General features: G+C 38.5%; 1 protein-coding gene across 2 annotated transcripts; it reads left to right on the forward strand.

Annotated features, from left to right (window-relative positions):
* The first annotated feature begins 1,311 nt into the window (after positions 1–1,311).
* On the forward strand, positions 1,312–12,517 carry ZCCHC9 (zinc finger CCHC-type containing 9). 2 transcript variants are annotated; one of them, XM_009240856.4, is made up of 7 exons: positions 1,312–1,398; positions 3,843–3,925; positions 4,463–4,863; positions 7,912–8,062; positions 8,325–8,417; positions 10,578–10,646; positions 11,912–12,517. In XM_009240856.4, exons 3-7 carry the CDS (start codon positions 4,480–4,482, stop codon positions 12,028–12,030), a joined length of 816 nt encoding a protein of 271 aa, XP_009239131.1. In that variant the 5' UTR covers positions 1,312–1,398; positions 3,843–3,925; positions 4,463–4,479; the 3' UTR covers positions 12,031–12,517.
* Positions 12,518–13,356: the final 839 nt, after the last annotated feature.

Genomic DNA, 13,356 nt, shown 5'->3' on the forward strand with positions numbered 1-13,356 from the left:
TGGGCGACAAGAGCCAAACTCCTTCTCAAAAAACAAAACAAAACGAAAAAACAAATACGAAGTGAGCACCAAGGATGTACCAGGCAATGAGGATACAATAAACTTACACAATTATTGTGTAATTACAAATGTGAACCGTGTCATAAGAAAGTATAGACTGCCATGAGCACACAGTAGGGGATTGGTCTAGTATGTGGGATTGGTCTAGTATGGGGGTAGGGGGCTGGAAGGCTTTCTTGAGAATAAAATACTTAAAGCCTTGAAGGGTGAGTAGAAAGTAACTGGAAGAAGAAAAGGAATACCATACAAAGAGAACAGCAAATGTAAAGGCCTGGAGATGGCAAGGTACACACGGCATTTGAAAAATTGAAAAAAAATGATCCTATGCACGGAGCTCAAAGGAGAGATTGAGCAAGGTGAGGCTAGGGAAGTAGGCAGGGACTTCATAAGGAGTTCGAATTTCATCCAAAAAACAATGGGAAGCAATGGGAGAGTTTAAAGCAGTACAGCAGTACTGCTTTAAATGTAATGATTTACATTTTCAAAAGTTCCGTTCCTACGGCACGGAAAATGGATTTCAGGGAGTTAGGGCAGAATGAATCCCCAGACCAGTTGTAGAACTACAGGTACAATATGGGACAAGCGAGGAGGTGCCAACAGAGATAAAAAAGAAGTGGACAAATATTCAAAAGGTTAAATGGATTGAGCAAACTGTTCAGAGTGGTGGTCCTGGTAAATTGCATTTTTTCACTAGGCACAGCTGGTGGTGGTATCCATTTGCAAGACGCTAGAGAAAATGAGCCGTTTGGAAATCCAGGGCTTTCCTCTTAAAAAGAGAACTTGTTTGGGTACAAAGTGTAACATTTTAATTGAATGCTCAACGAGCACTGAAGGGGGGACATGAGGCACTGCCTCTCACCCAAGAGAGCCCCCAAATGTCCTTTTCAGACTTTTATCACAGTGACCCACTCCCACCGCGCCTTTACCTTGCCTCTGCCTGGAATGTCCTTAACTCCCTCCTGCCGCCAATTTCACCAGATTTTTGATTTCTTATCCAGTCTCACGGAAAGCCTTTCCGGCATCTCCCACCCTACCGATTCTCCCGTCTATCTCGCCCACTACACTGTTAGTTCAGACAGCACGGGTTGAACGCTTCATCTTTTTGTGTCGGCGTCCTGCACAGCGCCATCCCATCACTAAGCGCGCCACAAACTGAGCCCAGTCTTAACGCCCACGAGTCGCTCCTAAAGACCGTCTGTGACGCCGGAAGTGACGCGCTCTCGGGCACTAGGTGCTTCCGGTCTCCAATACCGCAGGAGGGCGGTCTTCCCTGGCTCGCTAACTCGGCTGCTCTGGGGGATTCGTGCGCCGTAAGAAGCTGCGCGGCAGTGCGGTGAGGTGAGGTTCTCAGACACGAAAGGTGCAAGGTCTCGTTGTTCGTTCCCTCTGGCCTGGCGGAACTTGTGTGGGAAGCTGGGAGGACAGAAGGCCTAGCCGCTGGGTCCCTGAGCTGGCTGGAGCGCGAGCTGTCTAGGGGCGGCGGCCTCAGCTGTTGCGCTCCGGCTGCTGGGGGCTGCGTGTCCAGCCGCCCTGGAATCCGCATGTGGGTGGGCCGCCCGGCTCTCCCACTTCACCCTCTTGATAACCCAGAGCCTTCCCCTTCCCACGTACGTAGGGGAAGGATAATCTACTTCGTTTTGAACAGCTTCGGTCCCCACTATGACAGTCGCATAAACTTCAGCGAAGAGTGCGCTCGTAAAGTGGCATGGAGCCTCTCACACCAATTCATTGGGTTCACCCTTCAGCTTCTGTGGAAGGGATCTTTCTGTTACTAGGAGCTGAGACTTGGGGGGTTGCGAGGAATGCTGGTCTTAAAAGGTGATAGGCCGGGCGCGGTGGCTCACGCCTGTAATCCCAGCACTTTGGGAGGTCGAGGCGGGCAGATCTCCTGAGCTCAGAGACCACCCTGGGCAACAAACATGGTGAAACCCCTTCTCTACTGAAATACAAAAAATTAGCTGGGCGTGGTGGCACGCGCCTGTAATCCCAGCTGTTCGGGAGGGTAAGGCACGAGAATCGCTTGAGCCCCGGCGGCAGAGTTTGCAGTGAGCCGAGATCGCCCACTGCACTCCAGGTTGGGCTACAGAGTGACACTCCGTCTCAACAACGACCACAACAACAACAAAAAAGGTGGTGGCTTAATACAGCCATGCTTCCCTTAAGAACTGGTATAGTTCTGAGAAATGGTTGGGCCGTTTCGTGGTTGTGTGAACATCATAGTGTACTTACACAAACCTACACACCTGGGCCGTATGGGATAGCCTGTTGCTCCTAGTCTACAGACCTGTACAGTATGACTACTGAATACTGTAGGCAGTTGTAAAAGGATGGTGTGTATCTAAACACAGAAAAGATACTGTAAAAATATGGTGTAAAAGAAAGCGTGGTACACCTGAATAGGGCACTTATGCATGGAGCTTGCAGGGCTGTCGGTAGCTATTGAGTGAGTCAGTGAGTGGTATGAGTGTGAAGGCCTACGATATTATTTAGGGTATTACTGTACACTACTGTAGACTTTATAAATGCTGTATGCTTAGTCTAAGTTTATTTAAAAATGTTTAAGGTAATAACCTTAGCTTACTGTGCTTTTTTAACTTTATAAACTTTTAATTTTAACTTCTTGACCTTTTCTTTTTTTTTTTTTTTTTGAGACGGAGTCTGTTTTCTCTGTCTCTCTTTCTCTCTTTTTTGAGACAGAGTTTTGCTCTTGTCACCCAGGCTGGAGTGCAGTGGCGCAATCTCAGCTCACTGCAACCTCCGCCTCCCGAGTTCAAGCGATTCTCCTGCCTCAGCCTTCCAGCTTCTCCTGCCTCAGCCTCCCAGGCGCGCGCCTGTAGCTGGGACTACAAGAGTGCGCCACTATGCCCAGCTAATTTTTGTATTTTTAGTAGAGATGGGGTTTCACCATGTTGGCCAGGATGGTCTCGATATCCTGACCTTGTGATCCGCCTCCTTGGCCTCCCAAAGTGCTGGGATTACAGGCGTGAGCCACCATACCCGGCCCACTCTTTTGTTATAACACTTAGCTTAAAACGCTAATATGTTGTATAGCTATAAAAAAATATTCTTTATTCCGTTACATTATTCTATAGCTTTTTCCTGTTAAAATTTTTTTTGTTGTTATAAACTAAGACACACACATTATGCCTACACCGGGTCAGGATCATCAATATCACTTTTCTTCCTCCACATCTTGTTCTACTGGAAGGTTTTCAGGGGCAGTAACATGAATGGAGCTGTCATCTCCTATGATAACTGCCTTTTTCTGGAATACTTATAATTATCTAGTATTATGTACAGTACATCATTGTAAGCGCTATGCTTGTATATGACTGGCATCCCAGGTTTGTTTACACCAGCATTACCACAGACATGAGTAATGTGTTACACTACAAGTTATGAGGGCTACAAAGTCAATAGGAATTTTTCAGCTCCATTATAATCATCTGAGACCAGTATCATATGTGCAGTCGCTGTTGACCTAAATGTTATGTAGTATGTGACTAGCTGATGAATCTTTGATTATGGCTGAATGTTCTCATTCATTGTAGGAAAAAAATATCCTCCAAATTACTAGGTAGTATGTAAGTGACCAAAACTTTGTTCCATTTTATGTTGGAGCCAAATAATTAGTGTTAGGATAAATTACTTCTTTAAAGTATATATGTGCTCTAAAATGAAAAGTATTTCTGAATATTAAAGCATATGCGTTAAGAGTATAAAAACAAGATACAGATTTTGGTGTGAAATATATCTTATGATTCAAGTCATAATTTAAATAGAATTGAAGATGATGTGAAATCACTGGGCTGGAAGTAGCTTATACCTTGATTAGTAAGAAGAAGCCCAGGATCATCCTGTGATGGTAAACACTTTTATATGTTTTACTTATAACTCTGCCAGGAAATTTCAACAAACCTCATATTAAAGGACATGATTTCTGTATACTTAGTAATCTGCTGTGCAAATTGTTGCATTGAAATGGTAGACGAAGCAAGAAGATGGGGAGAAAGTAGCTGTGGGACTTGGAGATAGGAAAATAAACAGCCAGGAAAACTGCAGAATGTGGAAGGAATAATTGCATTCATTGTATTACTATCTGATTTATATTTTATGAAATAATTTGGTTTCTTAAGATAATTTTTCAATTTTAAGCACACCTTTTTTAACTGGTGTGGCAGCTTTTCTGGTAAGTGGTAGATGTATATTAGAAGCATGTCTATGCAGCATATTATAGCATTAAATATGTATATAGATATCTAACTGAAGTAAAAAGTGTTTTAATAATTAAAAGTTTAACATATGGGCATATGTGAGATGTAGTGATATAGCATGTCTCTTTAGTTTTGTTGTTTTTGTTGTTGATGGCTAACCACCTATGCTTGTCTTAAAAATTGATAAGGTACCACTGACGAAATTATGACCAGGTGGGCCCGAGTTAGTACCACATATAACAAGAGACCCTTGCCTGCAACATCATGGGAGGACATGAAAAAGGGATCCTTTGAGGGAAGAAGCCAAAACCTACCAAAGCGTAAACAACTTGAAGCCAATAGGCTATCCCTAAAAAATGATGCACCCCAAGCAAAACATAAAAAGAACAAAAAGAAAAAAGAGTACTTAAATGAAGATGTGAATGGATTCATGGAATACCTAAGACAGAATTCACAGATGGTTCACAACGGGCAGATTATAGCAACAGACAGTGAGGAAGTAAGGGAAGAAATTGCAGTTGCTTTAAAGAAAGACAGTCGACGGGAAGGAAGAAGATTAAAAAGACAAGCTGCAAAGAAAAATGCAATGGTGAGAGCAACACTTCTACCATGTTATTTACTTTATTTAGCTGGAAACTATTCTTATATTCACACACATATATACCTTAGCCAGCTGTGGTTACCGTTATGTCCCAGATTTATAGAGCATCGTTTTTAGCACATATATGCTAGGCACATGATGTACTGGTTAATTATTACAACAACACAGCAAAGGTGATGGCATATATTCCCATATTATGGATGGCAAACACTGAAGTGCAGACAGATTAAATAACCTGTGAAAGCCACTTAGCTAGTAGCAGAAGTGACATTCAAACCCAGCCTGACTTCAAAACCTATGTTACAGACCAGATATGGTGGCCCATGCCCGTGATCCCAGCACTTTAGGAAGCTGAGGCGGGAGGATCACTTGAGCCCAGGAATTAAAGACCAGCCAGGGCCACATAGGGAGACCCCATGTCTACCAAAAAAAAAAAAAAAATTAGCCAGGTGTGGTGCTACACAACTGTGATCCCAGCTACTACTGCCAGCTGAGGCAGGAGGACTGGGCCTGGGAGGTCGAGGCTACAGTGAACCTTGTGATCAACTGCTGCATTTCAGTCTGGGTGACAAAACGAGAGTTTGTCCTCCAAAAAAACCAAAACCTATCCTCACCTTCCAATAGCCCCTTTTTCAAATTAGCATTGAGAAAATGTCAAAATTATAAAGAAGATTAAGTAGAACAGGTTAAATGTGTGTGGGTCCCTATTACTTGGAAAGGATGTTCTTTATCTATGAAATTCTGAAGCACAGGAAAGAGATACATAGGAGTCATACTAGTTAGAGCAGAGTAATAGCAGAATTAAAAGTCCTTGAGACTCCCTAGTCATTGCTTCCTCCCTCCCCCATATTAGATTCAGAAGAATGCTGGGGGCAGCAGGTTTCTTTCTGTAATGCCTAGCCCTAGATTTTAAAGTATGTCAGGCAAAAGGGATGAAATACTTGGTATAATTATTTCCCTTCTCTAAGTGAGTTTCCCAAGCCTCCTAGCACACCACTTCATAAGAATGAGGACTTGTTGCTAGTTATTATACTTTTATTTTTTATTAGTATTACTATATGTAGAGCACTATTTGCACCAATGCAGGCTTGAAATGTTAACAGCCTCTATAAATGTGTCTTTTGGCTGTTTGCAAGATTAGTATATGCATTGTTATATTTAAAGATAGTTATTTAGAGATAATACTGAAACATTCCTTATGGATAAATTTGGATAGAAAGGATAACATTTCTATTGGTATCAGGATAGAGTTTTGTCTGAGTTAATGATTTTTAAATATTTTAAGTCATTTTAGTTTAGTTGACATAGGCAGTATAGTGAATTGCTTACCATTTGAAAACATTTACTGTTATGACCGCTTAAGCATTATGTTTGTAATTAAGTGGGGAAGGATATTGTTTTTTAAAAAGGGGAATGCTATATAAATAGTATATGGCTTGTTATGACCTGTTGTTAGTTTACTCCCTTGGTATTTTTTTAATACCTTATACTAAGCATCGGTCCTTAAATGCTAATAAACTGATTATGCTATAGAAATTTACAATCAGCGCTTCACAATCCCAACTACATTAAACTTAAGGACCATTCAAAAATGTTGTATTAGGTGATGATTAGGTTTTAAAAGAGAAGGCAGTGAACTAAGGCAGTAGTCTCAGCTTATAGAGACCACCTTGACTTCACCAAGAAGCCAAGACTTCCTATGGTGGTGATGCAGGTTTTAGCAGTAGCTTTTCCTGCATTTGTATAATAAATGCAGCTTCTTTTTTTTTTGGACCAGCTCATTCTAAATGTACAAGTTACTGAAGAATTTAAAGGGACTCATTCTTTTTCAATATTTTATTAAGTAGGAAAAAAAGTACAGAGTTGCAAAATAAATGTTTTATTTTGCTGGTTGATTTTGCTTTTAAAAAAAACCTGTGCTTATTTTGAAAAAACATAATTAAATGACTATTTATTATCCAAGAAATACATATATCTTTTTCCAGTTTAAATAGAATAGTTTAAATATCTGCCATCTTTGATTGTGGTTGATGTTCTCATTTATTGCAGCAAAAAAATTTCTTCAAATTTCTGTAAACAACTAACCATTGCTCAGTTTTATGTTGGAGCCAAATAATTCATCTCGGAATAAATTATTCCTTTAAAATGTATTGTGCATATATTCTAAAAATGAAACCTATTTCTGAATATTAAAGAATGTGTATGGCTGGGTGTGGTGGCTCACGCCTGTAATCCCAGCACTTTGGGGGGCTGAGGCGGGTGGATCAGGAGATCGAGACCATCCTGGCCAACATGATGAAACCCCATCTCTACTAAAAAATACCAGGATTAGCTGGGCGTGGTGGTGCGTGCTTGTAATCCCAGCTACTTGGGAGGCTGAGGCAGGAGAATCATTTGAACCTGGGAGACGGAGGTTGCAGTGAGCCGAGATCATGCCACTGCACTCCAGCCTGGTGACAGTGAGATTCCATCTCAAAAAAAAAAAGTATTTAGGATACAAAAACAAGGATATACTTTTTGCTATGAAATATATCTTATGGTTTGAATCATAATTTGAATGGAAACATCTGACCCAAATTCATTCAATTATGTGAACTTTAAAAGAAATATTATTTTTTAAAAATTTTATGAGTACACAATTATACACAAATACAAATTTTGAGTGATAATTTTTATAGCCACTGTCCATTTCCTATAGAAAATGCCATTTTTCTACTGCAGACATTCCAGTTAATAAAATGAATAGTCCATATTTGCTCAATTCATTTAAGCAGTTGCCTTCTACAAAGCCACATATATAACATTATTCCTGAGATTGATGGATTTATTGATTGAGGTTTTCAAAAGCAATGAAACCCTCTGATGGAAAGGACATCTCATTGTTTAGGAACGTATGAAACCTTTTTTCTACAAATATTGAGATTTCAGAAAAATAGCTAAATAAGATAAATGTTTTAAATATGTTTTTGATAACAAGAATTAATAAAGTCACTGGTACAGTTTTGCAGTGTGCCAACCCACATTTTGTTTTCTTAGGTGTGTTTCCATTGTAGAAAACCTGGTCATGGAATTGCAGATTGCCCTGCTGCCCTTGAAAATCAAGACATGGGCACTGGGATATGTTACAGGTGTGGGTCCACAGAGCACGAAATAACCAAGTGTAAGGCTAAAGTAGACCCGGCTCTTGGTATGTGTTTCTTTCAGTTTTTTGTTTTGTTCATGGGGAAAGCCAATAAATAGCACCCTGGGTATTTTTTTAACACTACGGGTATTTTTTTAACACTAATTTTTTTAACATTACGAGTGTGCCACTTAGTATTTGGAAATCATATGAGATTAAATTTTACGTTATGTAAAAATATTTTTTATTCAGAGTATTTTAAAATAATGTTAATTTTATGACTTGCCATATGTATTGTCAACTGAATAGGAACTGTTGATTTTTACAGGCGAATTTCCTTTTGCAAAATGTTTTGTTTGTGGAGAAATGGGGCACCTGTCTAGATCTTGTCCTGATAATCCCAAAGGACTCTATGCTGATGGTAAGTACTGTTACCCTCATATAGCAGAAATGGTGAGTCATCATGCAGTTGTGATTTAATTTACACTCAATCACAGTTCTTGAATAAATTCTTGAATAAATTGCAAAACCTTGAGAATTACTTTTATCAATTGCTATTATATATACTGGGCTTTTTGTGCAGTTTGACTTCATATGTTAATAAAATAAATCAGAAAAAACTAAAGTGTGTATTTCCAACTGTGCTCGCTTCATCATTTGTGAGACTATGTCATACATTTCTACCTTTAGACATAACAGAAGCAGAGAGATTATATCTCAAGCTAATATGAGGTTTTTTAAATCGTATTATATATTCAACCTCAGCCAGCATACCATTTTGGTGGAGGGGTGGGTACACATGATTCAATATTGTAGTAATGTTTGCTTCTGAATTTTTTTTCTTAGTTATTTATCTGGCATGGGATCATGTAGCTTTTTTCTCTTTAACTCGGGTAATTAAGGTTCACACAGTAAAGTCTATGCGGTCTAAAGCTTTAAGGAGGAGGTTGTTATCTGTTAATGTGATGGCTGGTGCCATCAGGCTCTAGACGTTTCTTGTGTCATGTCCTGGGTTTCCCACCTGGAGAAGTCCAGTGAAAAAGCGTAGCTTTTGAAGTTGGTCAGACTTGGGTTATAGCACCAGCACCGCCACTCACTAGCCGGGGGGCTTTGGCCAACTACCAAACTCTGATGTCTGTTTCCTCACCTATAAAGTGGAGATGATAAAACTATATTTTATTGATTCTAAGATGCACAGTTTTTCAATTTTAATCTCTCGGAAATCAGAATGTATCTTACCATTGGTGGGTCCCACATAATTGACAGCTGTTTTTCTTTCTGAGAGGTATGTGCAATAATGATACATCTTATAATCAGTGGTGTCTTAGAGTTGATGAATTATGGTATTTGCCTAAAGAGTTTTTATAAGGATTAAAATGTATTATTCAAGTGCTTCTCTTTCACTGTGGCATATAAAGAGGCCAGGGCCTGGAAAATGCTCAGGTGCGTGTGAGTTTTGAGCTTAAAACTGGGTAGATAACATGACTAGTGAGCAAAAATGGCTTTCACTGGTCAACCAAAGTGACTAGATGTAAAAAAAAAAAAAAAAAAAAAAATTAATGCAGCAAGGAGAGTAGATCCCTTAGATGTGAAAATTTGGCCAGATTTGCCTGTGTGTGCTTTGATTTTATACCTTGTAATCTTTTGTTTACAATAAGGGGCTTTCTGCGATTTGTTTTAATTTAGAACACTTTAGTAGCAATAGAAACACTGGATACATTTTTGTATGGTACATTTGATGTATATAGAATTAGTACTTTAAAGAGGTAAAGCATTATGCTAGGGGGAAAAGTAGGGTGGGTTTCCAAATTTGCATTCTTTATATTAAAAATAAAGTCAAGATTTGGGGAAAAAAAAAAGAAAATTCAGCCAGATTTGTATCTGATTAGGTCATTTTTCTAAGTCATTTAACATTTCAAGCATGATCAAGATAATGCTTGACCATTAAGCAATAGTGTTTGATCATTAAGTGAAACACTTATTTTAGAAACTACATGTGTTATAATTCACAATCCTGGAATGTTGTTTAAAGTAGGCAGGTGGGCATTTTTATAGGGTTAGGGTGCCTGGCCAATGGAAGGCACTGAAACAAAAATTAACTTTATTTCTTTCATAAATGCTTACCCCCATCTGATCTGTACAGTAGAATAGTAGTTTCTAATCTGTTTTTGGGCCATTGACTGTTTGAGAATCTGACATGCTATTCAGGAAAGTGCATCTGCTTACATCTTTTGTTTACAGGTCCAAGGGTTCACAGACTCTTGACTGTCTAAGTATTGTTAAGATCCAGGCTTCTGTGCAATAGCTCTTGAACAAGTGCCTTCCATCATATCTCATTTCTTTTTCCTACTTCTCAAGGCCAGGTGCAAGAAGCAGTGGGTGGGTACAATTTAGTGCTCTGTGAGGTTAAAAGGAATGGAGAATGAATTAATAGGAATAGTGGCACCTCCCTATGATCCTGTCTAGCTACCTTTACAACTGACAGGGTTGTGAGGATCCAGTAAGATGTGAAAGTGCTTTGAGATGTTAAAAACCCCTTGCAAGTATGAGATGGTATTCAGTGGCTTTGCTCTTTCAATAGGTGGTGGTTGCAAACTTTGTGGCTCTGTGGAACATTTAAAGAAAGATTGCCCTGAAAGTCAGAATTCAGGTGAGATCTCTGGGCCTCTACTTAGAAGGGGTGAGATTAGTATTCCTCTGCGTTTTATTCTGCACTTGTTATTAATAACTCATTGGGATACTAATGATTTTAAGACAACCTGTTTTCCTACTGTAGCAATGTCTTAATCTCTGTCAGCAATAGACACACATAGTATTGAGTAACTGAATAGCTGGGGGAAAAAAGTAACCAGTAAGCCTTAGGGGACCCTGACTTTATAAGACATCTGATTCATAAGCATTTATATTTGCTAACTAATGAATTTAATATAATAGAGCCAATTCTGTTACTTACAGAAAAATATGAATTCACTGAGAAAATAAAAAATATGAAATAGCTTTCAATGGCCTTAATATTGAGTGTCCTTATGTATGCTTTGCTTTGTATGTACCTAAAAGATTCAGAGTTGATTGCAGAAACTACCAAAAATATTAAAAATGTGTTATCCACACAGAATCTGGCTATTTTCTTCCTGATGAAATACCAGCCTTATTCATCAAAAACTTCAGAGATGTTCACTATACCTATGGCAGACTTCTAAGGAAGTGGAGATCATTATTACATTAGTTGGTCTGGACTAGAATGATAATCCTATGTGAAGGAAAGCAAGAAGACAGTAGGATAGCCCAGCAGTGCTTCTTATGGAAAGAGCACATCTCTTTTTATTTCACGTAGTCACAACACTACACAAATAAGTCTGCTCATTCTTACTTCCTATCCCTAACATTTAAATTTGAAAACCAAGAGTTCTTATTTACAAGCTTGTCTAGAAGATAGTCTTTAGTACATTGTAGGCAGTGAGATTGAAATGATGAAGTGGAATTTGAATTCTCCCTCCTGGGAGGATTGCCACTTCCCAAATGACAAGACTGACAAGCAGATGTTGTATAATTTCACAGGTGGAATCTTGTGCATTTAAAACTGATGCTTCATAAGCCTTGCTGTTTACAGACTCTTGGAATTCATTGACTCTGTAATGATGAACTCTGGGAAAGAATGAAAGGGCTTTCTCATCAGTTTGTGCATTGCAAAGTAGTTGCTGCATTTCCCTAATTGGGATGAGAAATTGCCTGTGGTACTCTGAAATCAAGGGTTATAATCAATTACAGAATTGCTCACTTTCCTTTAGTGATGGAGTCTTCCCTCGTTGTGATTATTCATGTCAAAATGAGTTCCTTTCCAAAACCAATAACAATCTGAGTGGATGCATTTGATTACTGTTTTTCTCACATTCTGATTTTTCTATTCCTTTACAGAGCGAATGGTCACAGTTGGTCGCTGGGCAAAGGGAATGAGTGCAGACTATGAAGAAATTTTGGATGCACCTAAACCGCAAAAACCCAAAACAAAAATACCTAAAGTTGTTAATTTTTGATAACAACTAGCACTATCATTAGTTACCACCTCATTGTTACTTTCTAAACCAGGCCCGCTTCACGAGTTAAGAGTTGAGCTCCCCTGTAGCCAGGACTATGCTGTAGATATCAGTATGATCTGGGTGTGGCCAAAAACAATTTTCTTTATTCTGTCCATCAAATAGTACTTCTACCACTGTTTGGAGAAAATTGAAGAAAAGAATAAGATGATTAAATGGATTCTCTCAAAGAACATATTTTAAGAGACAGAGCTTAGACATAACCAAGTAGTTGTATACCTGATTGTAACAATCATCTTTTATAAAAGCAAAATTATGCATAAATGTAAAACATCCCTAAACAAAGGGAACAAATGAATTTTTGGTTATATTGTTTTCTTGGCTCAAAGTATCAATTTATTATTATAATAGAAATTTATAAGTTGCTAGAAAGTCTATATTTTTAAAATATGGAATAAAAATGTTTTCTATTGTTTGTTTTTCTGAATACTTGATTCTCGATTGAAATATCCATTGTTCGTTAATATCCATGTAACCAATCCCTTTGGAAACAAGATTTTTTATGAATCCTAGATGAGGGGATTTGGTTTTTGTTTTAGTTTTGGCATAAAGGATTACAAGTTACTAAAGTTAGAATTGAAATACCTCAATTTAACAGCAGCTCTTTTTTGCCCTTGATTTTCAAGAGAGAAATTCTAGCCAAAATTCAGTTTCCGTTACTTAACCAGAATGATGGCAGATAACAGATTGTATAATAAACTTAATAGCATTTTGTTCACATGTTTTAGATGAGTCAGAGTAAGATGGAAGTATCACCACAATAGAGTTAGAACACTAATCAGAGACCCATTAGCTTCTTTGTTTGATTTGATGAATTCATGCATACTTAATACATATATTTCACAAGGCTTAACACTACCATTGTACTGTATAATGGAATGACTCTAGTGGTTTTGTGCTTCATTTGAAATTTTACCTGATTGAATCCATTTGTAACTAAAGGAAACAGCTGTGATTAGTTACTGATGCCTCAAAAGCAAAATATTTACCAAATAAGAAAAGAAACACTTTTCTCTGTTTTCATATCTGCACAACTCCACAGTTCTAGTCTTAATAGGAGCTGTTCTTTTATTTCCGTGTGAGAGGAAAACATGACAAAATACTGCTCAGCGTCCCAGAGCTTAAGGAAATGAATGCTATTTAGAAGGAATTGCACAAGCCAGGCAGTTGGAAAAGGACAGTAATGCTGCCTTAGTCATCTAGTCTGAACACACCCAGATTTATTTCACCTGTCCCATCAGAAGCAGACGGCTTTGTAGAGTCTAC

This window comes from Pongo abelii, chromosome 4, assembly GCF_028885655.2.
Source record: "Pongo abelii isolate AG06213 chromosome 4, NHGRI_mPonAbe1-v2.0_pri, whole genome shotgun sequence".
NCBI lineage: Eukaryota > Metazoa > Chordata > Mammalia > Primates > Hominidae > Pongo > Pongo abelii.

Bases quoted from the DNA above. Each gene is read 5' to 3' on its own strand.
- ZCCHC9 (XM_009240856.4), top strand. From the start codon at position 4,480: ATGACCAGGTGGGCCCGAGTTAGTACCACATATAACAAGAGACCCTTG. The intron at 4,864-7,911 runs GTGAGAGCAACA...TTGTTTTCTTAG, and splicing joins CTGCAAAGAAAAATGCAATG to GTGTGTTTCCATTGTAGAAA. The intron at 8,063-8,324 runs GTATGTGTTTCT...TGATTTTTACAG, and splicing joins TAAAGTAGACCCGGCTCTTG to GCGAATTTCCTTTTGCAAAA.